Source organism: Bos grunniens, chromosome X (assembly GCF_055505025.1).
Source record: "Bos grunniens cultivar Pamir isolate PY7600 chromosome X, Bosgru_T2T1.0, whole genome shotgun sequence".
In the NCBI taxonomy this organism is placed as follows: domain Eukaryota; kingdom Metazoa; phylum Chordata; class Mammalia; order Artiodactyla; family Bovidae; genus Bos; species Bos grunniens.
Window position 1 is genome coordinate 79,618,296 of NC_141194.1, and position 26,711 is coordinate 79,645,006.

Genomic DNA, 26,711 nt, shown 5'->3' on the forward strand with positions numbered 1-26,711 from the left:
AAATGGTTGGCTTCAGGTTCCAAGAATGAACTCGGAAAATCCAAGATTGATTAGCTTCCTATCCACAGCATTAAATCTTCAGAAAGCCTGTATATCAAAAATAAACTTTAAGGTTGTTTGATGATTAGAGTTTTCCATCAGCCATACTAACATGATGCGAAGAAATTCCAGATATTTTGGAGACCTTGGCAGCACTTCAAAGAGTTATAGAACAGAATGTAGAGAACTTTTCCAAGTTTTGGAAGGCAGCAGTTTGGCTGAGACATACACACACTGAAATGAGAGGCTTCCTTGAAAACATTTTAAAATGCTTTTCTTATTTTGGAATTCTAAATTATGGCAAAATTCATGCAGGCTTAAAACACAATTCTGCACCCATATTCCTCCCCGAAGTTTCTCTCCGTGTTAACACTGCTAAAGGATTCCTGAGGCATTTGCAGTAAGCGTTTCCATCAGGTAGCTGATAGTCCTTCTAAATGCCGCTTCAAAATATTCTAAAACGAATCTCTTTCATCTCTAATATATTTACTTTTGTTTTGCAGATCTCAAAAGGTGAAGCAACTTAGAGATCTGGGGTCACATCCCTGACGACCTAGAGTTAAGCTGGTGTCGCTTCGCAAGATTTTGGTACCCAAAGCAGCGGAACCGGGATTTAGCATCCTTCCTCTGATAGCACATTTCTTAAAGCAAGCATTCTGCACGTTTGAACAGCGTCTCTTCCATACCCAACACCTCCTCCCAGCCCGCCCCCTGGTTCCTTCCCACCCTCTACCTCGCATCCCCCACCTCCCGCCCCCAGCCTGCGCATGCGTCCTAAGAACCCCCTACACTCGCGGCACAGGCTCAGAGTATTGTCGGGGGCTATTCTCTATCCCAGGAACATGGCGGCGAGTCAGGGAGGTGGTGGTAACAGTGGGGGCGGCGGTTGTGGTGGAGGTGGAAGTAGCGGTGGCGGTGGTGGGGCCGGCGGGGGAGGTGGCGGAGCCGGAGTGGGAGGCGGCGGCGGCGGGACCATGGTGGTGCCCATCCCGGTACCGACTCTCTTCGGTCAGCCGTTCCCCAACGGGCCGCAGTGGAACCCGGGGAGCCTGCAGCCTCAACACACCGTGAGGAGCCTGGACCGGGCCCTGGAGGAGGCGGGCAACTCCGGCATCCTGAGCCTCAGCGGTAGGAAGCTCCGAGACTTCCCGGGCAGCGGCTACGACCTGACGGACACCACCCAAGCAGGTGACAGGGCGGGGAGGGGGAGGGGAAACTGGGCGAGGAGGTGGGGGCAGTGGGTTTCTGGGTGGTTGCGTGGCTGCGTTGTTAGACTCTGCTGATCTGGGCGGGTGCGCGGGGGCGGCGAGACTGAGTCGGAGCAGCCAGTTCTGAATGTGAGGGGCAGAGCAGGGAAGTGGCGGCGGGGGGCGGGTGGGGGTAGTGGGGGGTGGGCAGGAATGCTGACTGAAGGGTCTCTGGAAACCTGGTGGGATGTGAGGAGTGAAAGAGCATTACTGTTAAAGCGAGTTTCTCCACTAAAGGGATGGGGAGGGAGGTATTGACACCTTCCTGAATGCACTTCTTCCAACTCTCGTGAATGTTCCGGTCTTTCCTGGAGGGAAAAAAAGACAATACATGAGACCATAATCTATACATATTCTTTAAAGCCATGCGTGCCTCTAGGAATGGTATATCCCTTTTCCTAGTGCAGCAGCAGTATTGCCACGGTTTTTTTCTGTGTTCTTATTTTGTGTGTGTTTTAATCATCCTATAATAGTCTTGGCTTCTTGTCACGTATGCCTTTAAATACTGAGATTTGTCATTTTCCTGGTGTTGAGGTAGTGGTGCTTAAATTAGTATTTGCTGCAACGGCAAATTAAATCATCAATCACTTATGTGTCTTCTTTACTAAGGGAAAGAATCCTTGTTTTGAGTTGTGTTGGAGTCTTAATTTTCATTACAGATGTAACCAAAAATTGTAAGGGCATTTTTGAGAATCAAAATTAACTCCATTCTTTTTGGAGTTGTGGGTTAATGGCTTATCATTTTGGATGGGAAATTGGGTATTGTAATGTTCTTCATATACTCTCTGGTACTCTTTGTTGTGGATGGCATTTTTTGTTATGAGCAGTCTCCCCTCTGCCTTATAAGCCAATGATGATTATTTTAGTTGTGTTTTGATTTGATGAAAGACTTTTCACTTTTCATAATCTTCAAATATGTTATTTATGTATCTGTTTTCATCTGCTTTGCTGAAAGAAATCATGGACAAAATGATCTTAATAAATTTAGTGATTTTGAGGCAATGTAGTAAGTAAATTCACTCATAATGGGAGGTAATAAAAGACCTCTTATTTTCAGAATAACACTATTTCATTGTATTGTGTTTCTAGATATTAAATCAAGATGTGTGTTTGGATGAGGGTGGTGCGAGGAAGAGAACCTAAAATTGAAGCCTCCTATCCAGTTATTCTCTTAGGAGTTATCCTAAGAACCATCAATGATTTTGTGTGTTGGAAAGCATATTTGAGTATTTACTCTTTCACTCTGAACAGATTTCCTAAACAAGATGTTCACATATTCAAGATATATTGGCAAGACATTGTACTACTAGGTATGTTCTTCAAAGGCTTCAAGAAAAATGATTTCAGACTGCATCATTATAGGGATTTGTTGTTTTGCTTGTTGGTTAGCTATAAAAGATTTATCTATCTATAGTGCAAAGTTGAAGCATCCTAGGTTGGCATTCTGGCCTTTCATTGTCTGGCTTCTGTTTATTGTTGTAACCTTAAGTCCTCAAATGCTCCTACATAGAACCCTCTGTTCCAACTAGGTCAGCTCCCAGTTCCTCAAACATAGTTTATGAATTTCTGCCTCATCTTTGTAGAAGATCCATATTCATGAGATTTCCTTTTCTCCACCTATTTAATTTTGTTCAAGCCCCAGCTTTTCCAAGATGCTGTCTCCACCTCCCTTAGTCCAGGGCAGTCTTCTGTTTCTTTGAATTCCCATGGTACTTAATGTCTTTACCACTTACGTGCTAGTGCTGGCTTTATTTTCTTTTTTACGTTTTGCTTTCCCTGGGAAGATGGAAAACTGCTTAAGGGCAGGAAATAAGTAATACAGTTCCTTAGTTTTCTCATTATATACTGCTTATATTGTACTTAATATTTTTCGTAAATATGAATATCATCTTATGTGATTATAACCATTGGCTTTTAAGGCTTCAGTTTGTTTTCTGAGGCAAGTTTTAACACAAATCAGAACCATATTTATTCTTGGTAAAATTCATTTGTCATAAACTTTATCAGTGTCTACAGTAACAGAGAACTTTTTGAAATAATTTCACCTCATTTTACTTTTTAAAGAAAATTGAATTGGTGTTCCTTGTGGGAACACATGAGAATTTAAATTAGAAATCTGTGGGTGATTCATTTGCCATTCATTTTTGACCAAATTCAACCACAAGAGACTAGTATCCATTGTATATAAATGGAATTGAAGAAAAATAGAGCATGTTTGAGATTATACATACATACCTGTATATATACAAACATATAAATATGTATATGCAATATAGTCTCTGCTCAATGAAAACAGTTCTGTTTGTTGTTATTGTTATATTTAAAATGACTCTCAGTGGAATAATGTTTCAGTACCAAATTGATTAGTTAGACAGCAATGGTTTATTGAGTTGCAAAGAGACTGGAAGAAGGGAAAATAGGTAGGAAGCTATTTGTTAATCTAGGTGTGAGGTGGTGAGAATCTAGGTTAAAACAAAATTGGATTAGAAGGGGAAATTGATACATTTAAAGGAAGGGAGATAGCTCTTCACATTGTTTGCTGTTCCTTACCATGTATATAAAAGATGAAATAGACCTGTGGCTTTCCACCTTGCCTGCATTTTAAGATAGCAAGGGAGTTTTTTTTAATCTATTCCCCGGGCTCCACCCCAGACCAATTAAATCAGAGTCTCAGGGGCAAAGAGATGTGTGTGTGTGTGTGTTGTGTGTGTGTGTGTGTGTGTGTGTGTGTAAATATTCCCAGGTGATTCTTCTGTGCAGTCAGGGTTGGGAAACTCTAGAATTTTTTAGACATTTAAGAAATATTTATTGTTTGAGTGAATGAGAACATTGATAAAAGTTTGGTGACTAACCTAAAGCTAATTGTCAAGAAGGTCAAAACCAAAGCTAGGAAGGAACTAAATGCTCACGTTCTAGTTCAGTACTCTTTCAGATAGACTTGTGTGAAGCAGACTCATTTTTTTTCATCATATTATGTCTGTAGTGACTAGGAACTTACAGGAAACTATAGTTTCTCCAGTTCCCTTGAATAACTGTTTTACATTTAACATTGTTGGATAAATTTGTGTTAAAATACTGACTGTAAAATATGTAGCAGCAAAGTCTTATTTTCTCTATTAATAGTCTTCCTGTGAGGAAATGTGGATTATATGTAGCTGATGGTAAAGTTTATCTTTGGTATCTTTTTTATTTCTCTTTGCATTTCTGGTGTCTGTTCTTCTTCACCTGTCCCCTTCCTCCTGCTGCCCTCCTTATTTCTTTTCCCCTCTTCAGCCTCACTCCCTTTTCTTTGCTGGGATGGAGCTCAACTGCTAATAACTAATTATGGCAGCCTTTCTAGGCGATTAACATTTAAAAGAGAGAGTTTGCCAATTTACTTGATTCTCCATTTGGTTGTGCTCATGACCTTTTTTGAATTGATAAGCCTTCCAGATACTTCTTAATTAAAATCCTCATCCATATAAAAACATGAAATCAGGGATCAGAAAGTTTCAGGAAAGTAGCTAACTCTGGTTGTAATGTCTTATCTTTGCTGGTCTGTGGGTAGACTTGGCAAGACAAAGGGAAATTGCCTAGAAAGTTTTAGTCTATCTGGATACTGTGATACTTGTTGACTTTAAGAGAGCTTAAAAATGATAATGGGTAATGGCTATGAAAACAAATTTGGAAACTTTTCATATTTGACTGTCACCAGTACTACAAGTAAGTCTCAGTCTATTTGCAGCTGCCCTCTCTGCTTATTCATACTTCTTTATGCCCATAAACAATAGGTCTGTGAAACAGATTTAGGAATTCTTTACATACATCAGATTGTGCTGTGTCCTGGTGAATCACATGTTTTCCTGTAAACCTGGAGTCAACTCTAGTATTTCCTACATGTGCTGGTTCACCTCTTCAACTGTGGAGCATGATGCATTGTATCTGCTTGTAAAATGGAGCCAGTTAAACTTTGCAGTCTCTGATTTTGTTACACAGGTGAAGGCCATCTTAGTGCATTCGGTGGAATAAGCTTGTGATTTTGTTGCCAGAGTCAAATATCTGTCTTGGTTTATGTAATAAATATCTTGCTGAAAAATTGAATATGAAGGACATTTTTGTTGGTTGACTCATATTTTAATTGGTTCAGATTGAATTTGAGTTGCTAAACCTTGCAGTGTTTTTATTCAGTGATGAATTCTCCTAGAGCATAAATAGTTGCCCTTTCTTTCTTTTGCAAGTTCACATTTTAAAATGTTAAAAAAAAAAAACCCAAACCCACGGTAAATAAGAAACACAAAATAAAAAAAAAGTTATCTTAAATCAGAGTGTATGTTTGTCATTAAACTCATACCATTTATACAGCTCCTTGTAAATTCTAAGCACTTTCATATATATTACCCTTTTGTATCCTAATAATAACCCTGTGAGCTTTGTAGAGTGCATAGTAATTACCCTTTGTTGTTGAGAGAGATTAAGTGATTTGCCAGAAGTTAAATGCCTAGTATATGTCAGAGTGTGGGTCAGAGGCTAGATTTTCTAAATTTAACACTATTCCAGTGTTATTTCTGTTGCAATACTTTCTCTTCTTATAACAAAGCTATTAATAAACACTGTGCTAATAAATGGGTGATTTAGTCTGAAAGATGAACACTTACTTAGCTTCATAGATTATATAGTTTCTGTTTATGGTCCAGTGTGTTTTGTTTTGCACATGATATTTGCATAGCTTGTCTTCATGGTATTGGTTTTACAATAGGTACATTAAGCAAGCTTTTATTAAACTCTAACTCTGGAAACATGATCCTCTAAAGGTTTATAAAATAGGTGCATGTGTTCAGTAATATATGTAATTATTAGAAAAGAGATGTAGCAATATTAAAAATATATATTTTAATAAACTATACAAATAAGTTATATGGAACTGTGGCATACGGCTTAATTTTATTGGGAGTTAAGTTAGTTTGAGAAAATTTCCTATAAAGTTAACTTGCTGAATCTTGAGTTAAATGATCACTATGGGATCAGCTTCAGTTCGGTTCAGTTGCTAAGTTGTGTCCCCCTGTTAGCGACCCCATGCATGCCGAGTTGGTAAGGATTAAGCAGAAAGGGACAATTGCAGGCTTTCAGGGGAGAAATTACACCCATATGGAGTTGAGAATGGCATTGCATATTAAGGGCAGATGTTACCTGAAAGTTCACTCTGTATTTTTTCAAACATACTTGGAGGCTGAGAGGAGGGAATTGGTGGAGAGTTCAGTGTTAAAATACAAGATGGGGAGGGAGGATCTTCATGGACTGGGTGGAGAGTCCTTAGCAATGGAAGGGAGGGGTTACCTAGTTCCCTGACTTTTACTAAGGTGGACGGGAATGTAGATCCGTGGGGATAATAATGTCTTAAATTTTAATGTTAATCGATGCAGTGTCATCTGGGAAAACAAGTTTACAAGCATAGGAATAGGTACTCAATAGAGCAAAATGCTTTAAGGAGTCATTATGGAGAATAAGCCACAGTTTAGAATTAGGACTGTGTGATAAGCAGCTAGATTAGTTGCATTTGAAAAATATGAGCTTACCATGTTTTCTGAAAAAAATTACCATATATACTACATGACAGGTAAAAGAACAGAAGTGGTTGATTGGAATATTTTAGAATTGGGATTATAGAGACACTGGCTTAAAGTTTAAATTTTAATATTTTGATTTAGATTGTTTGTAACATAAACTCTGAAGTATTTATTTATCATCAAAAGCATAAAGATATACAAGATCCAGAACCTCATTGACAGCATGAGAAGTAATGTTCAGGACACTTTTCACAAATAAAAGTAATTGAAGACTTAGAGCATATTGATTTCCTGGGAGGTGGTATTTAAGTTCCAAGGCATACAGTCACACTTTGCAAAAGGGTATATCATTCTTCTAGCCCATCCCAACAGTACACTCTAAGGGATACTTAAACTGTGTGATGCCCACCCCCATTGTATAGAGACTGTTCATCATCATGAACAATTTAGAAGGGGAAACCTTTTACATTTCTCTATACTTTGTGTATGTTTAGGTAGTTCTTGAAGCATTGTAATACAATCAGTTCTCTGAAAAGTTTCAGAAAGTTTTCTCTGCTTCCCTTTTTCCCCCCATTTCCCTTTTATAGAAAAAAAAATACCTTATACTCCAGGGAACCATTTAATGTAATAAAAGAAAACTGTACAAGTGAGTTTTATAACAATAGTTTAAGTTTGTGTTTAGTTTCATTTTAAACTAGTATATTCAGTCTGCTAAAGGTCTTTTAGTCTTTACATTTCTACTGTTTCAAATAAATTATAAATTTATAGCATTCCACTTATAGACTACCAGTCAGTAGACTGTAATGGATAGTTAAACAATAGATATTTTCTAATATATATTTTGATAAAAAAATTTTTTTTAAGTTTTTTTTCCAAATAGGAAAGTAAAGTCTTACCTATTTGTGGACATTGTTTATCTGTATACTCTTATAATTTGAGGCATGGATTAGTGTTTAAATTAATTATGCTTCTTTCGGTGAAATTTTATGCATAATATTAGGGATGTAAGGGGACAAAAGACAGAAATAAAATGACTGTGTGTACACTTTTGTTTGAACTGTATAGAGACTAACCAATTCTAGAACATTTGTGAATTTGGATTTGATTCAAAAATGACTTCGTTAAATGATTATGTCCCTAAGAGACTCCAGAACGTGCAGCATAGAAATTTTCCCCTCTTAAAAAAAGAATTCCAATAAATAAATCCTTAGTACTTTAGCTAATTGATTAGAGATGCCTGTGTCAATGGGAAATCAATTACTTTTAAAGTTATTTATAAATTTAAAAATAGTAAATCAAACATAGATAACTATCTCCTTAATCTACCTTGATGAGTATGTAAGAATACATTTGTCATATCTATTTTATATAAATGGACAAGATGGTAAAGTTGCTGCCTTTAGGGAATTTATGATTTAAAGTGGTGGTATAAATTAAGTATTCATGTATCTATTATATAGGCTAGATCATGGTTTTAAGGAATGGGAAACTTGCCCCCAAGAGATACTTGGTAATGTTGGGGCTTCCCTGGTAGCTCAGATGATAAAGCGTCTGCCTGCAATGCAGGAGATCTGGGTTTGATCCCTGGGTTGGGACGATCTCCTGGAGAAGGAAATGGCAGCCCACTCCAGTACTCTTGCCTGGAAAATTCCATGGATAGAGGAGCCTGGTAGGCTACAGTCCATGGAATCGCAAAGAGTTGGACACGACTGAGCAACTTCATTGGTTTTTGGAAACAGTTTTGATTGTCATAACTTGGGGATGCTACTGACATTTAGTGGGTAGAAGCCAGGGATGCTGCTAAGCATCCTAAAATGAACAGGACTGCACACACAACAAAGACTTTCCAAGTCCAAAATGTCAATGGTGCCAAGACTGAGCACTGCTTGGCTAAAGTAAGATGAATGTCATAAGCGAAAACAAAGCAGTGTGCAAATTTGAAGAGGGAATGGTGACATCGATTATAGGATAGGCTTTGAAGGGGAAAGGATCAGATTTTATATTTAATCATGAAAAGAGGATCCAGTTCTCTATAGCTTACCAGTCTCCTCTGTCCATGGAGTTTTCCAGGCAAGAATACTGGGGTGGGTTGCCATTTCCTCCTCCAGGGGATCTTCCCAACCCAGGGATCGAACCCATGTCTCCAGCACCTCCTGCAGTGGCAGGCGGGTTCTTTATCACTGCACCACCTGGGAAGCCCATTTAAAAAAAAAAAAAAGAGGATACTACATGAATATTGACATCCCAGAGTCTCTTGAAACTCAAAATGTCAAAAAAAAAAAAAAAATCAACTTTTGTATTTACCCTAGGACCTCTGGTCTTGCAGACCAGAAACTTGGGAATTGTTCTTGACTCTTCACCTTCCCTCACCCTCTATATATGGTTGGAACTTAAGGGCTGTTGATCATAACTCTTTGAATAGCTTTCAATTCTGTTCCATTCCTGTCTAATCTCAGTGTCAGTTGTTGTTGTTTATGTCCTTCTCTCCTCACCTTTAACTGACTCTATCAGCAGTTTTCCCAAATGATTTCTCTGCTTCACGTTCAGTTTGCTTCAAGTCCAATTTGTTCTTCATACTGTAGCATGAGGACTCTTTCTCATAAGCAAATCTGCTTGACACTTGTTGCTACTAAGACAGCTTCGAGCCAGTAAGCTAGCTCCTTAATAATACATTGCTTAGTTCTTGTTTTGAACTTTTAAAAAATGTAATTCATAACTCTGCTTTATATAACTGGTAATTTTAATATTATATTACTTACTACTAAGTTGCAAAGATATAAATTGTTGTATGAAACTGTAGTTCATTCTTTTTGATGGCTGAATTATCTTTCATTGTGCAACTATAGCATACTTTATCCACTTTCTCACTGGTAGCCATAATATTATTAACATATTTTTACTCTTGTGAACAGTACTACTATAAGCCTTATTATTCATGTGTCCTGTTGTACATATGCAAGAATTTCTTGTGTGTATACTTGTGAATGAAATAGCTGGGTTATATAATAATATTTGTTGTTGTTCATTTGCCAAGTTGTGTCTGACTCTTTTTGACCCCATGGACTGCAGCATGTCAGGCTCCCTATCCTTCACCATTTCCTGGAGTTTGCTCAAACTCATGTCCATTGAGTTGTTGATGTCATCCAGCCATCTCATCCTCTGTGGTCCCCTTCTCCTCCTGGCTTCAATCTTGCCCAGCATCAGGGTCTTTTCCACTGAGTCAGCCTATCGCATCAGGTGGCCAAAGTATTGGAGCTTCAGCTTCAGCATCAGTCCTTCCAATGAATATTCAGGGTTGATTTCCTTTAGAATTGACTGGTTTAATCTTCTTGCAGTTGAAGGAACTCTCAAGAGTCTTCCCCAGCACGGCAGTTCGAAAGCATCAATTCTTCACCGCTCAGCCTTCTTTATGGTCCAACTCTCACATCCATACATGACTACTGGAAAAACCATAGCTATGACTATACGGACATTTGTTGGCAAAGTGATATCTCTGCTTCTTAAAAGCACTGGCTAGGTTTGACATAGCTATACTTCCAAGGAGCAAGAATCTTTTAATTTTGCAGTCAACTTCTGCATTGATTTTGTAGCCCAAGAAAATGAAATCTGACACTATTTCCACATTTTCCCCATCTATTTGCCATGAAGTGATGGGACTGGATGCCATGATCTTAGTTTTTTTAATGTTGAATTTTAATCCAGATTTTTTCCTCTCCTCTTTCACCATCATCAAAAAGCTCTTAAGTTCCTCTTCACTTTCTGCCATTAAAGTGGTGTCATCTGCATATCTAAGGTTATTGATATTTCTCCCACCAATCTTGATACCAGCTTGTGCTTCATCCAGCCCAGCATTTCGCATGATATACTCTGCATATAAGTTATATAAGCAGGGTGACAATATATAGCCTTGACATACTCTTTTCCCAATTTTGTTCCATGTCCAGTTCTAACTGTTGCTTCTTGACATGCATACCTACCTCAGAAGGCAGGTAAGGTGCTTTGGTATTTCCATTTCTTTAAGAATATTCTGCAATTTGTTGTGATCCACACAGTCGAGGGCTTTAGCATAGTGAATGAAGCAGAAGTAGATGTTTTTTTTTTTTTTTAAATTTTAATTGGAGCCTAATTACTTTACAATATTGTGGTTTTTGCCATACATTCACATGAATCAGCCATGGGTGTACATGTGTTCCCCATCCTGACCCTCCCCCGACCTCCCTCCCCATCCCATCCTTCAGGGTCATCCCAGTTCACCAGCCCTGAGAACTCTGCCTCATGCATCAAACCTGGACTGGCGATCTATTTCACATATGATAATATACATGTTTCAATGCTATTCTCTCAAATCATCCCACCCTCACCTTCTCCCACAGAGTGCAACAGTCTCTTCTTTACATCTGTGTCTCTTTTGCTATCTTGCATATAGGGTCGTCATTACCATCTTTCTAAATTCCATATATATGTGCTAATATACTGTATTGGTGTTTTTCTTTCTGACTTACTTCGCTCTGTATAGTAGGCTCCAGTTTCATCCACCTCATTAGAACTGGTTCAAATGTATTCTTTTTAATGGCTGAGTAATATTCCATTGTGTATATGTACCAAAGCTTTCTTATCCATTCGTCTGCTGATGGACATCTAGGTTGCTTCCATGTCCTGGCTATTGTAAATGGTGCTGCAGTGAACATTGGGGTATACGTGTCTCTTTCCATTCTGGTTTCCTCGGTGTGTATGCCCAGCAGTGGGATTGCTGGGTTGTATGGCAGTTCTATTTCCAGTTTTTTAAGAAATCTCCACACTCTTCTCCATAGTGGCTGTACTAGTTTGCATTCCCACCAACAATGTAAGAGGGTTCCTTTTTCTCCAGACCCTCTCCAGCATTTATTGTTTGTAGACTTTTTGATAGCAGCCGTTCTGACCGGCATGAGATGGTACCTCACTGTGGTTTTGATTTGTATTTCTCTGATAATGAGTGATGTTGAGCATTTTTTCATGTGTTTGTTAGGCATTTGTATGTCTTCTTTGGAGAAATGTCTGTTTAGTTCTTTAGCCCATTTTTTGATTGGGTTGTTTATTTTTCTGAAATTGAGCTGCAGGAGTTGCTTGTATATTTTTGAGATTAATTCTTTGTCAGTTGCTTCATTTGCTATTATTTTCTCCCATTCTGAAGGCTGTCTTTTCACCTTGCTTATGGTTCCCTTCATTGTGCAAAATCTTTTATGTTTAATTAGGTCCCATTTGTTTTTAAGGAATTCGCTTACTTTTTCTATGATCAGCGTATGTTGGCAATTTGACCTCTGGTTTCTCTGCCTTTTCTAAGTCCAGCTGGTACATCTGGACATTCTCTGTTCATGCACTTCTGAAGCCTAGCTTGAAGGGTTTTGAGCATAATCTTGCTGGCATGTGAAATGAGTGCAATTGTACAGTAATTTGTACATTCTTTGGCATTGCCCTTCTTTGGGATTGGAATGAAAACTGATTTTTTCCATTCCTGTGGCCACTGCTGAGTTTTCCAAATTTGCTGGCATAATGAATGCAGCAGTCTAACAGCATCATCTTTTAAGGTTTGAAATAGCTCAGCTGGAATTCCATCACCTTCACTAGCTTTGTTTGTTGTTCAGTTCAGTTCAGTTGCTCAGTCGTGTCCGACTCTTTGGGACCCCATGGACTGCAGCATGCCAAGCTTCCCTGTCCATCACCAACTCCCCGAGTTTTCTCAAACTCATGTCCATTGAGTTGGTGATGCCATCTGACCATCTCATCCTCTGTTGTCCCCTTCTCCTCCTACCTTCAATCTTTATCAGCATTAGGGTCTTTTCCAATGAATCAGTTCTTCACATCAGGTAGCCAAAGTATTGAAACTTCAGCTTCAGCATTAGTCCTTTGTAATGAATTGAATTACATCACTTTTGTTGTAATGCTTCTCAAGACCTACTTGACTTCACGTTCCAGGATATCTGGCTGTAGGTGATTCACCACATCATCGTGGTTAACTGGGTCATTAAGAGCTTTTTTGTACAGTTCTGTGTATTCTTTCCACCTTTTCTTAATTTATTCTGCTTCTGTTCCATCATTGCTGTTTTATTCCTTTATTGTGCCTATCTTTGTATGAAATGTTCCCTTGGTAACTCCAGTTTTCTTAAAGAGATCTCTAGTTTTTCCCATTCTCTGGAACTCTGCATTTAGTTGAATATATCTTTCACTTTCTCCTTTGCCTTTCATTTTTCTTCCTTTCTCAGCTATTTGTAATGCCTCCTCAGACAACCACTTTGCCTTCCTGCATTTCTTTTTCTTGGGGATGGTTTTGGTCATCACCTCCTGTGAAATGTTATGAACCTCCATCCATGGTCCTTCAGGCACTCTGTGTACCAGATCTAGTCCCTTGAATCTATTTGTCACCTCCAATTTATAATCATAAGGGATTTGATTTAGGTCATAATGAATGGCTTAATGGTTTTCCCTATATTCTTCAATCTGAGCCTGAATTTTACAATAAGGAGCTGATGATCTGAGCAACAGTCAGCTCCAAGTCTTGTTTTGGCTCACTGTATATGTCTTCTCCATCTTTGCTGCAAAGAATATAATTGGTTGACTTTGGTACTGACCATCTGGTGATGTCCCTGTGTAGACATCACTACATAGGGATGTACATATCTACTACATCACTACACAGTAGATGTACACATCTACTCCCTGTGTAGAGTTGGCTTTTGTATTGTTGGAAGAGGGTGTTTGCTATGACCAGTGTATTCTCTTGGCAAAACTCTGTTAGCCTTTGCCCTATTTCATTTGGTACTCCAAGGCCAAACTTGCCTGTTATTCCAGGTATCTCTTGACTTCCTGCTTTTGCATTCCAGTCCCCTATGATGAAAAGACATCTTTTTTTGGTGTTAGTTCGAGAAGGTCTTGTAGGTCTTCGTAGAACCATTCAACTTCAGCTTCTTTGGCATTAGTGGTCGGGGCATAGACTTGGATTATTGTGATATTGAATGCTTAGTCTTGGAAACGATCAGAGATCATTCTGTCGATTTTGAGACTGCACCCAAGTACTGCATTTCGGACTCTTTTGTTGACTAAGAGGGCTATGCCATTTCTCCTAAGATATTCTTTCACACAATAGTAGATATAATGGTCATCTGAGTTAAATTCGCCCATTCCAGTGCATTTTAGTTCACTGATTGCTAAAATGTTGATGTTCATCCTTGCCACCTCCTGTTTGACCACTTCCAGTTTACCTTGATTCATGGACCTAACATTTTAGGTTCCTATGCAGTATTGTTCTTTCCAGTATTGTTCTGGAAGTAAAACATTGGACTTTACTTCCATCACTTGTCACATCCACAACTGGGTGGGTGTTGTTTTTGCTTTGACTCCATCTCTTCATTCTTTCTGGAGTTATTTCTCCACTCTTCTCCAGTGACATATTGGGCACCTACTGACCTGGGGAGTTCATCTTTCAGTGTCATGTCTTTTTGCATTTTCATACTGTTCATGGCAAGAATACTGAAGTGATTTGCCATTCCGTTCTCCAGCATCCCATGTTTTGTCAGAACTCTCCACCATGACCTGTTTGTTTTGGGTGGCCCTACATGGCATGGCTCATAGTTTCATTGAGTTAGACAAGGCTGTGGTCCATGTGATCAGTTTGGTTAGTTTCTGTGATTGTGTTTTTCATTCTGTCAGCCCTCTGATGAATGAGGATCAGAGGCTTATGGAAGCTTCCTGATGGGAGAGACTGACTGGAGGTGGGGGGGGGGACTGGATCTTGTTCTGATGGGCAGGGCCATGCTCAGTAAATCTTTAATCTAATTTTCTGTTGATGGGTGGGGCTGTGTTCCCTCCCTGTTTGTTGGCCTGAGGCCAAACTGTTGACCCATGCCTCCACTCCTGGACACTCACAGGCAAGTCTGACTCAGTCTTTTGTGGGGACACTGCTCCATTCTCCTGGCTCCTAGTGCACACAGGTTTGGTTTGTGTCCTCCAAGAATCTGTTTCCCCAGTCCTGTGGAAGTTCTGTGATCAAATCCTACTGGACTCCAAAGTCAAATTCCCTGAGGGTTCTCAGTCTCTTTGCTGGATCCCCAGGTTGGTAAATCTGTTGTCAGTCCTAGAACTTTCTTAACAGTGCAGGAATTTCTTTGATGTAGTTGTTCTGCAGTTTGTGGGTCATCTGCCTGGTGGCTTTATGGTGCAGCTAATGGTGACCTCCTCTAAGAGGGCTTATGCCACATGCTGCGTGACCCAGGTCTGCTGCAGTCCGAGCCCCTGTCCCCACGGCAGGCCATTGCTGACCAGTGCCTCTGCAGGAGACACTTAAACACTCAAAGGCAGGTCTGCCTCAGTCTCTGTGGTCCTGGTGTGCATAAGGTTTTGTTTGAGCCCTCCAAGCATCTCTGGCGGGTGTGGGGTTTGATTCTAAACGCGATTTTGCCCCTCCTACCGTCTTTTTGGGGCTTCCCCTTTGCCTTTGGACATGAGGTATCTTTTTGGTGGGATCCAACATTCTGTCAATGGTTGTTCAGCATCAAGTTGTAGTTTTGGAGTTCTCATAGGAGAAGATGAGCGCACATCCTTCTACTCTTTGATTGATTCCTGTGCTCATTTACACATCTGAAGGTTGTCAGGGGGCCTGCAGATTCTAGACACTAGGGGGACCAGCAGCTTTTAGACACATTCCCTAAGCATGGGTCACACACTTGTCATCAGTTACTTAAGCCAGACTGGTTCCTCCTCACCCTGCAGATCTTGGTGGCCGCCATCGGGATTCTGGCTGTGACAGCTCTACCAACCCAGCTGGGGTTTAGAGTGGGTAGCCTATCCTTTCTCCAGGGGATCTTCCCAACCCAGGAATCTAACTGGGGTCTCCTGCATTTCAGGCAGATTCTTTAGCAGCTGAGCTACTAGGGAAGCCCCTGTAATATCTTTGAGAACCTTTAAAATGATGGGCAAATTATAGTGTCTTATTCTTTACTCTTCTTTTGATTAACAGTGAGGTTGAATGTATTTTCACATACATCTTGGTCATTGATAATTTTTATTTTTGAATCTATTTATGTCCTTGGCCCAGGCTTTATATATGAACTGTTAGTATCATTTTGCTTAAAAAAACTTTTTAAAATTTATTTTGCTGCACTGGGTCTTACTTGCAGCACTCTGAATCTTCGATTTTCGTTGGCAGCATGGGGATCTTTAATTGCAGCATATGAACTGTTAGTTTCAGCATGTGAGATTTTTGCTGTGGCTTGTGAACTCCCAGTCGGTGCATGTGGGATCTAGTTCCTTGACCAGGTATTGAACACAAGCCCCTGCATTGGGAGCACAGAGTCTTAGCCACTGGACCACCAGAGAAGTCCCTCATTTTGCTCTTTGACAGACTGTAGTTTTCTTTATGTAAAACTTATGTAGCTAAATCTAGAAATCTTTTCATTTGTGAATTATTTCTTCATTTGATGCTTTGAAAGTCCATCCCCAATTCTAGAATTGAGTGACTGTTCACTAAAATGTTTCTCTAGTTTTCTATGATTCATCTTTATGTTTATCTTTTTCTTCCATCTGAAACTTATTTTAGTAAAAGTTATGTGATGAGACTATAACATTTGTCTTTTGAAAATAAAGTTTTTGAGAACCATTTAATAAATAATACAACATGAGTTCAAAATGCTAAATTTATAGTATAATCAATTTTATAGGGGCTGAAGTAGAGTGCCATTCTCAAACATCACTTTGATGTTTGAATGTCATTATACTGCATTATTTTTTTGTGAAATTGAAACAATATGTAGAATTTTCTACAGACAGCTGTGTGTAGAGCTTGCCCTTCCCCCCTTAAAAAATAAAGTCTTGTCTTTCCACGTGGCTTAGTAATTGTATGACTCAAAGTCCTTTTCTCACTGAGCATGCATGTAATCTGTCCTCTGGTTAGCAGCTGTGGTTTCTCCTTGCAGCATCTGTTTTTGTTTGCACCCTTGTTTCTCAAAGCGCCTGTGCTCAAAAAGAAGTCTTCCATTATTGGTTGCTGCGGGTCACTGAGGTCTGCTTGTTATTGTTTCTCATAACTGTTGGCTTTAAAGCATTTTTATCCACTTTTTTGAATATCTACATCACTTTTTTTCTCTCCACTGTACTTATGGTTAATACTTTAACTCATCATGAAGTAGCTTATAAATTCTTGAGCTGTGCATCTTATTCAATAAGGCTTCAGTGCTATAGCGGAGAAGGCAATGGCACCCCACTTCAGTACTCTTGCCTGGAAAATCCCATGGATGGAGGAGCTGGTAGGCTGCAGTCTATGGGGTTGCTAAGAGTCGGAGATGACTGAGCTGCTTCACTTTCAGCTTTTCACTTTCGTGCACTGGAGAAGGAAATGGCAACCCACTCCAGTGTTCTTGCCTGGAGAATCCCAGGGATGGGGGAGCCTGGTGGGCTGCCGTCTATGGGGTCACACGGAGTCGGACACAACTGAAGTGATTTAGCAGCAGCAGCAGCTATAGACTGATTTTTCATTATCTTGTTCAGAATGACAGCACAATACCCTTTTAGGGAATACTGAATCAAGAAATCACCTGTCTTTGCTGAGGGCATCTGTTGAAAGCAGATGCCAGAGCCATGGGGTTGTCATTTCCCATCAAGTTCCAACATCAGAGTCTAATACTTCAAAGATATTCTCCATTCTTTTATCGACAGACAGCTGTGGTGCCTCGTGTTTTCTTGTTGCTTTTGTTTCTACTCCTAACATTTCTTTTAGATAAGAAAATAGATAAGGAAGCATTAGTATTTTAGAGCATATTAATCAGATATCATGTACACCAATTACTGAAAAGCACAGAAAATTTATTTTTTTCATTTTCATGTTGGGAAATAAGTATTTAAGTTAGTTGATTTTATGCACTTTCCTAAAGACATGTAATTCTAGCATATATTTTTCATGTAAATAAGAACTAAGTATAATAGTTTTCAGCATTTTATTTTGTGCCTTTATGAACATTATACATCATTGGCTGCAAATTGATAATTTTCCTTTCATTTCTTTTGCTTATTTCCTCCAGGGATTTAAGAATGTTTACTCATTTCCAGTAGCTCTGAGGTAGTGAGGAGCAGTAATTAAGTGATTTGGACAATCTTTTATAGGTAATCATGAATAGAATTAGAATATAGTTCAGATACAGTCTAGTGCTCATCTACTAAGTAACAGTTATACCTAATTTTTCAGTCTACAGGACTTCTGTAAACTGTGAGATAAACCCCAAGGATGATGAAGTATTGGTCCCATCACAACATGTTTGTACAAATCACAATTTTAGTCAAACTAAGTGGGGGTATTTTTTTTTTTTTGCATAGTTCCTTTTACCGAAGTGTTATAATCTGAGCTGATAATATTTGGTGCTAGGAGGGAACCATAATTAGAATTTCTTAGAGGTGATATCTGATTGGCTTTTAACCTACCCTAACATGTAGTACCTGATTTGGTCCTTAAGGAATTTTGAATGAATGACACAGGTTATGATTCAGTTTAGGATGCTGCCTGGGAAATAAGAATGAGACTTGGAAGGTGAGAATGAGGATTTGCCTGCCTCTGTCTCAGACTCTGAGTGCAGAACTACAGAGAATTTGGTGCTTATGATATTTATTTTACCTTGTATATTTTCTGTGGTGAGGCTGCAACTTCTAATCTCTGGTCAATAAGGAATGTACATGGTAGAGTTGGGAGATAATATTCCATGGGTCTCGTGTTTTTACACATCTTACCAATGAAACACTAACAGCCCTTTTGTTCAGGACCATCTTTTGGAAGAATGAGATAATTTCTGTCTCGAGAGCAAAGGACAATTATGCTTATTATCAAGAAAAATAATGTTTCCTTTTGAACACAGTGCAGGCATATGTAGTAGTATAAAAGATTTGAGTTCCCTTAATTCGGAGCTCCTTTTCTGTAGTGTGGTGTATTTTAGGTGCAGGTATCCATCTATACCCATATATGTTGCCCCTGTGAGATTTGGGGAGAAAGAGGAACTGCTACAGATATGCTGGTCATGCCACTTGCTTTGCTATGAGTAAATGAGTCCTTTGACTCACACAGGGGTTTCATGCCTTCTGCCAGCACCCATTAAACTGTTAGGCTAACTTGTTGGCTGACAAGTAGGTTGAAGTCTCAGATCCTTTAGAGTTCTTGACAAGTACTCAATAGAATGGTTTTGCCTGTAAGATGTTACAAACTTTTTGAAGAAACTTGTTTAATTTTTTTAATCCTTGTTAATTGAGTTGGTTAAAATATTGAAAAATTAGTAAGGGTCCTCTCTTTTAAGGAGCCAAGAAAGCTGTGTGTTGGCTCAGACTAAGCAGTTCCGAAATGCTAAATTGGGAACAGCTGAAAGTTTTATAATGTTCATTATTTTCTTAACTAACAATTGGTGCTTGAAGTAAGATTTTTGTTCTGCTTCCTATTGCAAGAAGAAACCTAGGATATGAATGTAGTTAGGAGATTTAGACTTTCTTTGACTCTACTTTGGGGTTCCAATGGAACAGAATATTTGAAGTCTGAGACAGGAAGTCACAGTGCATAATGTGTTGGAGGAATGGATGAGCACACATAAAACATGGACTTTGAAGTCATATCTGAGTTGGGAACCTCTGTGCTGTCAATTATTAGTAGTAGTTTTTTAACATTAGACATGCCATTCAATATGTCTTTGATTCATGTGTATAATGAGGAGTAGTGGCTACCTCATAAGGTTGTTTTGAAGATTAGAAATTGTGCAAAGCCTATAGCCTTCAGATCTAACATATATGGAAGGTGCGTGTTTATGTTCATGCACGCAAGTGTGTGTATGAGGTATTTGCTTTAGTTCCACTTAGGTTATTGTTGATGTGAATTTACAATACTGATTTCAAATTATTTCTCTACTTAACTGTCATATTTCTTTAAGCAGAAAATTCTCTATCTCTGTTAATGATGAGCCTTTGTTTTAACAACACCCATCATTTGTTAGACATTTTTCCATAGGTGAAAATGTGACAGTTTTTCAAAGATGATCTAGGACTTTTTTTAAATAAGAGCAACTATAGCAGTGTGTACTATTAAATATCACTCAGAGAAGACTCATGTATCTTAGTTCATTTTAACAATTTGTGACAAAAGTCATACAGCCTTTTGTACAGTGAATAAGACAAAACTGAAATTAGTATAGTATAATAGTATACTTTCTGAAAATAATTTGCTGTACCTTGGCAGAAATGATAGCCAATGGGCCAAGAATTGTACTTGGTGACAGATGGACCCATCTATGGCTCTTGTGGCTGCAGCTTGGGAGGCAGCAAACAGATTTCCATTCCATCTGACTCCTTTTCTCCCTTCTCTAGCTTTTCTGACCTCTGAAACTTGAGTGATACAGAACATAATTTGGATCAGATTATTTAAAATGATCTATTAACATCTCTAACAGGCTCCCAGCAGTTTTACAAGGAGCAGTTTGAAGGAAGGCAAGAAACAGTACACAGTCTGTCTACTGTTGAGTTATTGCCAATACTGCTTGATATGATTTATAATAAAAACTAAGATGAAACCTAGTTCACTGGTGATACAGGTTTTTATCCTCAAGGATACTAATTAATTGAGTTATCACCTTACTACTTAAGAAAAAAAATGTACAACTATTAAAATATTTTTGCGGGCATTTTCTCATTAATTCTGATAAACTATTTTTGAGAAATGTGTTTGTTTCCTGTGGCTGCTGTAACAAATGACCCATAAACTTGGTGGTTTGAAACAACAGAAATTCACTCTCTTACAGTTCTTGAGACCAGAAGTCTAAAATAAGTCTTTTGAAGCTAAAATCAAGGTTTCAGCAGGGCTATAAACCCTCTGGAGACTTGATAGAATCCACTCCTCACCTCTTCCAGCGTCTAGTGACTGCTGGCATTCTGTGACCTCATCACTCCAGTGTCTGCCTCCATCTTTCACATGGCCTTTTCCTCAATGTGTCTCTCGTTTCCCTCTGTTGTCTTCCTATAAAGATATGTGCGATGGCACTTAGTACCCACCTGGGTGATGCAGGATAATCTCCACTGCAAGACACTTAATTATATCTGCCAAAAAATTTTACCTTATATAAGCTAACATTGACAGGTTCCAGGAATTATTAGGACCTGATATCTTTGAGGGGCACCATTCAGCTCGCTACAGGAAGATAAAGAGCAGAATTTAATTTCTTTTCTTGTGTGTGTGTGGGAAAGGTGAAACATTTTTACAATTGTCTTTTCCCAAGTCTTACTTGTCCCCTGAGAAGGTAGACTTTAAAGCTGTTGTGAAATAAATCTCACCATCAGGAAGAAATTAAAAGTGTGTTTTCCATCTTTAGATGGAGCCATATTAAATAAAATACCAATTTTGCATGTATTTCTTGACTATAATATGTTGTTTCTTTATATTATTCTAGTTGCCTTAGTGCATGTGTTCATTAAATGATTTTTAATGTTATAAAATCTTATTTAATTGTACATCACAAGATAAAAAATTAAATCAGAGGTTAAATTTATCCATTATATCTATGTAAAAGTTAATTTTTACTTTTTTGAAGGAAAATATGAGATACTGTTAGTGTGAGATAGATCAAGAAATTAAAATACAGATTGTTTTGTGTTATTGGCTACCTTTGTCTCTATGGTTGTATTTTTCTTTTGGCACTGTTATTCTGTTTACCCCATTCTTAGAAAAGATGTTTATACAGATTTAAAATATTGGAAAAGCCTAAATCAACTATACTCCACTTAACAAGTAAACAAATAATGCAATGAGCCCCCTAAAATAAAACAAAACAAAAAAGAAAAAATATCTGAAAAAGCCTAGAACAAGATTTTCTTAGAGCCTTTATAATGGCTTGAGTTTTAATTTTGACTTTATTATACTTTATTTGCTTTACTCAATTATACCTGAAAAATAATTGTAATTTTAAGTGGTGTTTACTAAATAAATGTATTAGCTCATTCAGAAAATAGTTTATGAATGAAAATTCATTTGAATTCCCTAAGGGAGCTCATAATATTACTTTGTAATTTAACTGAGTCTTGTTTTTGGAGGGGAAGGAATATAAAGCATCACACAATAATAAATATGCAAATTATTAAAATAGTACTTTGGTTTTATTTAAATTATTAAAACCATTGGTTATTAATACTGACACTTTTGCTTTTTCTCCAGTTGCTTCTTTGAATGTTCTCTTTTTTATGGTTCTTGTATTTTCTGTTGACTATTATTTTTAGTCTCCTCTGCTTGCTCTTTTTTTTTTTTTTCTCTGCTTAACTTATAAACATTGGTCTTCTGGATGGCCCAGTCTTGAATTTCTTTTTGACTTAGTACTCTGATTTTAGGTGATGTCTTCCATTTCTATAATTTTATAGTACTAACCATATTCCCACAACTTTCAATTTTATGTATCCATCCCAGACCTCACGTATGAGATCCAGAATGATCTGATTAGCTTGCCATTTCACAATCCCTTATCTTTCAAATATCTCAGTTTGTACAAATGTGAAATTGAACCCTTGATTCTATCCTCTTCTTCAAAAGGCAAAACAAAGCTGTATAGCAAAAATAAGAATAAAAATCCTGTTCCACCTCTCACTTTTCTGTTAAGTAGCATCATGTAGTTGCCTAAGCCAGAATTCTGGATTCCATTCTTTTTTTAAAAAAAAAAAATTATTTATTTTTTAATTGAAGAATAATTGCTTTACAGAATTTTGTTGTTTTCTGTCAAACCTCAACATGAGTCAGCCATAGGTAAACCTATGTCCCCTCCCTCTTGAACCTCCCTCCCTTCTCCCTCCCTTTCCCACCCCTCTAGGTTAATACAGAGCCCCTGTTTGAGTTTCCTGAGACATACAGCAAATTCCCATTGGCTATCTGTTTTACATATGGTAATGTAAGTACTCTCTGCATACATCTCATCCTCTCCTCCCCTCTCCCCGTGTCCATAAGTCCTTTCTCTATATCTGTTTCTCTATTGCTGCCCTGCAAATAAATTCTTCAGTACCATCTTTCTAGATTCCGTATATATGTATTAGTATAGGATATTTATCTTTCTCTTTCTCACTTACTTCACTCTGTATAACAAATCTACCTATTTTGAAAAATACTCCTTTATATTGTGGTGAATGCATATCATAAGATCTATCCTTTTAAGATAGATAGGTTCATGTACCTCATTAGAACTGACTCAAATGTGTTCCTTTTTATGGCTGAGTAATATTCCATTGTGTATATGTACCACAACTTCTTTATCCATTCATCTGTTGATTGACATCTAGGTTGCTTCCATGTTCTAGCTATTGTAAATATTGTAAATAGTGCTGCAGTGAACATTGGGGTACATGTGTCTTTTTCAGTTTTGATTTTCTCAGGGTATATGCCTAGGAGTGAGATTGCTAGGTCGTATGGTGACTTTATTCTTAGTTTTTTAAGGAATTTCCATACCATCTTCCACAGTGGCTCTATCAATTTGCATTCCCACCAACAGTGCAAGAGGGTTTCCTTTTCTCCACACCCTCTCCAGCATTTATTGTTTGTAAACTTTTTGATGATGGGCATTGTCACTGGTGTGAGGTGATACTTCATTGTAGTTTTGATTTGCATTTCTCTAATGATGAGTGATATTGAGCATCTTTTCATGTGTTTGTTAGCCATCTGTATGTCTTCTTTGGAGAAATGTCTGTTTAAGTCTTTTTCTCACTTTTTGACTGGGTTGTTTGTTTTTCTGGTATTGAGTTGTATGAGCTGCTTGTATATTTTGGAAATTAATTCTTTGTCAGTTGTTTCATTTGCTGTTATTTTCTCCCATTCTGAGGGTTGTCTTTTCATCTGGCTTATAGTTTCCTTTGCTGTGCAAAAGCTTTTAAGTTTAATCAGATCCTACTTGTTGACTTTTGTTTTTATTTATATTCTTTAGGAGGTGGGTCATAGAGGGTCTTGCTTTGATTTATGTCATCAAGTGTTCTGCCTATGTTTAAGAATTTTGTAGTTTCTGATCTTACATTTAGGTCTTTAATCCATTTTCAGTTTATCTTTGTGTATGATGTTAGTGTTCTAATTTCTTTCTTTTGCATGTAGCTGTCCAGGTTTCCCAGAACCACTTAATGAAGAGGCTATCTTTGCCCCATTGTATATTCTTGCCTCCTTTGTCAAAAATAAGGTACCCATAGGTGTATGGGTTTATTTCTGGGCTTTCTATCTTATTCCATTGGTCTGTATTTCTGTTTTTGTGCTAGTACCATATTGTCTTGATGACTGTAGCTTTGTAGTATAGTCTGAAGTCAAGAAGGTTGATTCCTCCAACTCCATTCTTCTTTTTCAAGACTGCTTTGGCTATTTAAGGTCTTTTGTGTTTTCATATGAATTGTGAAATTTTTTGTTCTAGTTCTTAGTAATTTGATAGGGATCACATTGAATCTGTAGATTGCATTTGGTAGTTATAGTCATTTTCAGAAGGTTAATTCTTCCTACCCAGGAACATGGAATATCTCTCCATCTGTTTATGCCATCTTTGATTTCTTTCATTAATATTTTATAATTTTTTGTATGCAGTTCTTTTGTCTCCTTAGGTAGGTTTATTCTTAGATATTTTATTAGTTTTGTTGCAGTGGTAAATGGGATTGATTCCTTAATTTCTCTTTCTGATTTTTCATTGTTAGTATATAGAAATGAAAGTCATTTCTGTGTATTGATTTTGTATCCTGTGCCTTTGCTAAATTCACTGATTAGCTCTAGGAATTTTCTGATAGTTTCTTTAGGATTTTCTATGTGTAGTATCATGTCATTTGTGAACAGTGAGAACTTTACTTCTTCTTTTCTGATCTGGATTCCTTTTATTTCTTTTTCTTCTCTGATTGCTGTAGCTAGGACATCCAAAATTATGTTGAATGATAGTGGTGAGAGTGGACACCCTTGTCTTGTTCCTGATCTTAATGGGAATGCTTTCTGTTTTGCACCATTGAGAGTAATGTTTGCTTTCGACTTATCATATATGGCCTTTACTATGTTGAGGTAGGTTCCTTCTGTGCCCATTTTTTTAAGAGGTTTAGTCATAAGTGGGTACTGAATTTTGTCAAAAGCTTTTTCTGCATCTATTGAGATTATCATATGGTTTTTATCTTTCAGTTTGTTAATTTGGTGTATCACATTGATTGATTTGCATATATTGAAGAATCCTTGCAACCCTGGGATAAACCCAACTTGATCATGATGTAGCTTTTTAATGGTGAGCTTTTTAATGTGTTGTTGAATTCTGTTTGCTAGAATTTTGTTTAGGATTTTTGCATCTATGTTCATCAGTGATATTGGCCTATAGATTTCTTTTTTTGTGTTGTTTTTGTCTGGTTTTGGAATCAGGGTGATGGTGGCTTTGTTGAATAAATTTAGAAGTGTTCCTTCCTCTGCAATTTTTTGAAAGAATTTTAGAAGGATAGGCATTAGCTCTTCTCTAAATGTTTGATAGAATTCACCTATGAAGCCATTTGGTCTTGGGCTTTTGTTCTTTTGGGAGATTTTTGATCAAAGTTTTGATTTCAGTGCTTGTAATTGGGTTGTTCATAATTTCTATTTCTTGCTGGTTCAGTCTAGGAAGAGGTCATGTATGGATGTGAGAGTTGGACTATAAACAAAGCTGAGCACCGAAGAATTGATGCTCTTGAACTGTGGTGTTGGAAAAGACTCTTGAGAGTCCCGTGGACTGCAAGGAGATCCAGCCAGTCCATCCTAAAGGAGATCAGTCCTGGGTGTTCATTGGAAGGACTGATGTTGAAGCTGAAACTCCAGTACTTTGGCCACCTGATGTGTAGAGCTGACTCATTTGAAAAGACCCTGATGCTGGGAAAGATTGAGGGCAGGAGGAGGAGGGGATGACAGAGGATGAGATGGTTGGATGGCATCACCAACTCGAGGGACATGGGTTTGGATGGACTCTGGGAGTTGGTGATGGACAGGGAGGCCTGGTGTGCTGTGTTTCATGGGGTTGCAAACAGTCAGAGACTACTGAGTGACTGAACTGAACTGAAGAATGTGTTTCTTCCAGGTTATGCATTTTGTTGCCATATAGTTGTTCATGATGGTCTCTTATAATCCTTTATATTTCTGCATTGTCTGTTGTAACCTTTCCTTTTTCATTTCTAATTTTGCTGATTTGATTCTTCTGTCTTTTTTTCTTGATGAGTCTGGTTTGTCAATTTTGTTTATCTTCTTGAAGAACCATCTTTTAGTTTTATTAATCTTCATTAATTAATAATTAGTAAACCTTTACTAATTAATCATCTTTATTTATTTTTCCTTTATTTCTTTTTCATTTATTTCTGCTCAGATATTTATGATTTCTTTCCTTCTGCTAATCTTGGGTTTTTTTTTTTCTTTTTCCAGTTGTTTTAGGTATAAAGTTAGATTGTCTATTTGATGTTTTTCTTGTTTCTTGAGGTAGGGTTGTATGTCTACAAACTCCCCTCTTAGAACTGCTTTTGCTGTATACTGTAGATTTTGAACTGTCATGTTTTCATTGTCATTTGTTCCCAGGATATGTTTGATTTCCCTTTTTTATTTCCTCAGTAACCTGTTAGTTATTTAGAAATGTATTATTTAATCTCCATGCGTTTGTGTTTTACAGTTTTTTTTTTCTTGTAATTGATATATGCGTTTGTGTTTTACAGTTTTTTTTTTTTTTCTTGTAATTGATATCTAGTCTCATAGCATTGTGGTTGGAAAAGATGCTTGATACAATTTCAGTTTTCTTAAATTTACTGAGGTTTGATTTGTGACCAAGATGTAGTCTATTTTGGAGAATGTTCCATGTGCACTTGAGAAGAAGGTGTATTCTTGTGCATTTGGATGGAATGTCCTGAAGATACAGTG

General features: G+C 37.8%; 1 protein-coding gene across 4 annotated transcripts in view; it reads left to right on the top strand.

The window, feature by feature from the left end:
• Positions 1-481: 481 nt before the first annotated feature.
• LRCH2 (leucine rich repeats and calponin homology domain containing 2) overlaps positions 482-26,711 on the top strand; it is a 104,556-nt gene continuing 78,326 nt past the window's right edge. For 3 of the 4 annotated variants that reach the window (XM_086386839.1, XM_086386837.1, XM_086386838.1), the window contains exon 1: positions 792-1,227. In XM_086386839.1, coding sequence (XP_086242965.1) covers positions 807-1,227 — 421 coding nt within the window. In that variant the 5' untranslated portion in view covers positions 792-806. Of the gene's footprint in view, positions 1,228-26,711 lie in introns of all 4 variants that reach the window. The other variant, XM_086386836.1, reaches the window with a different exon arrangement.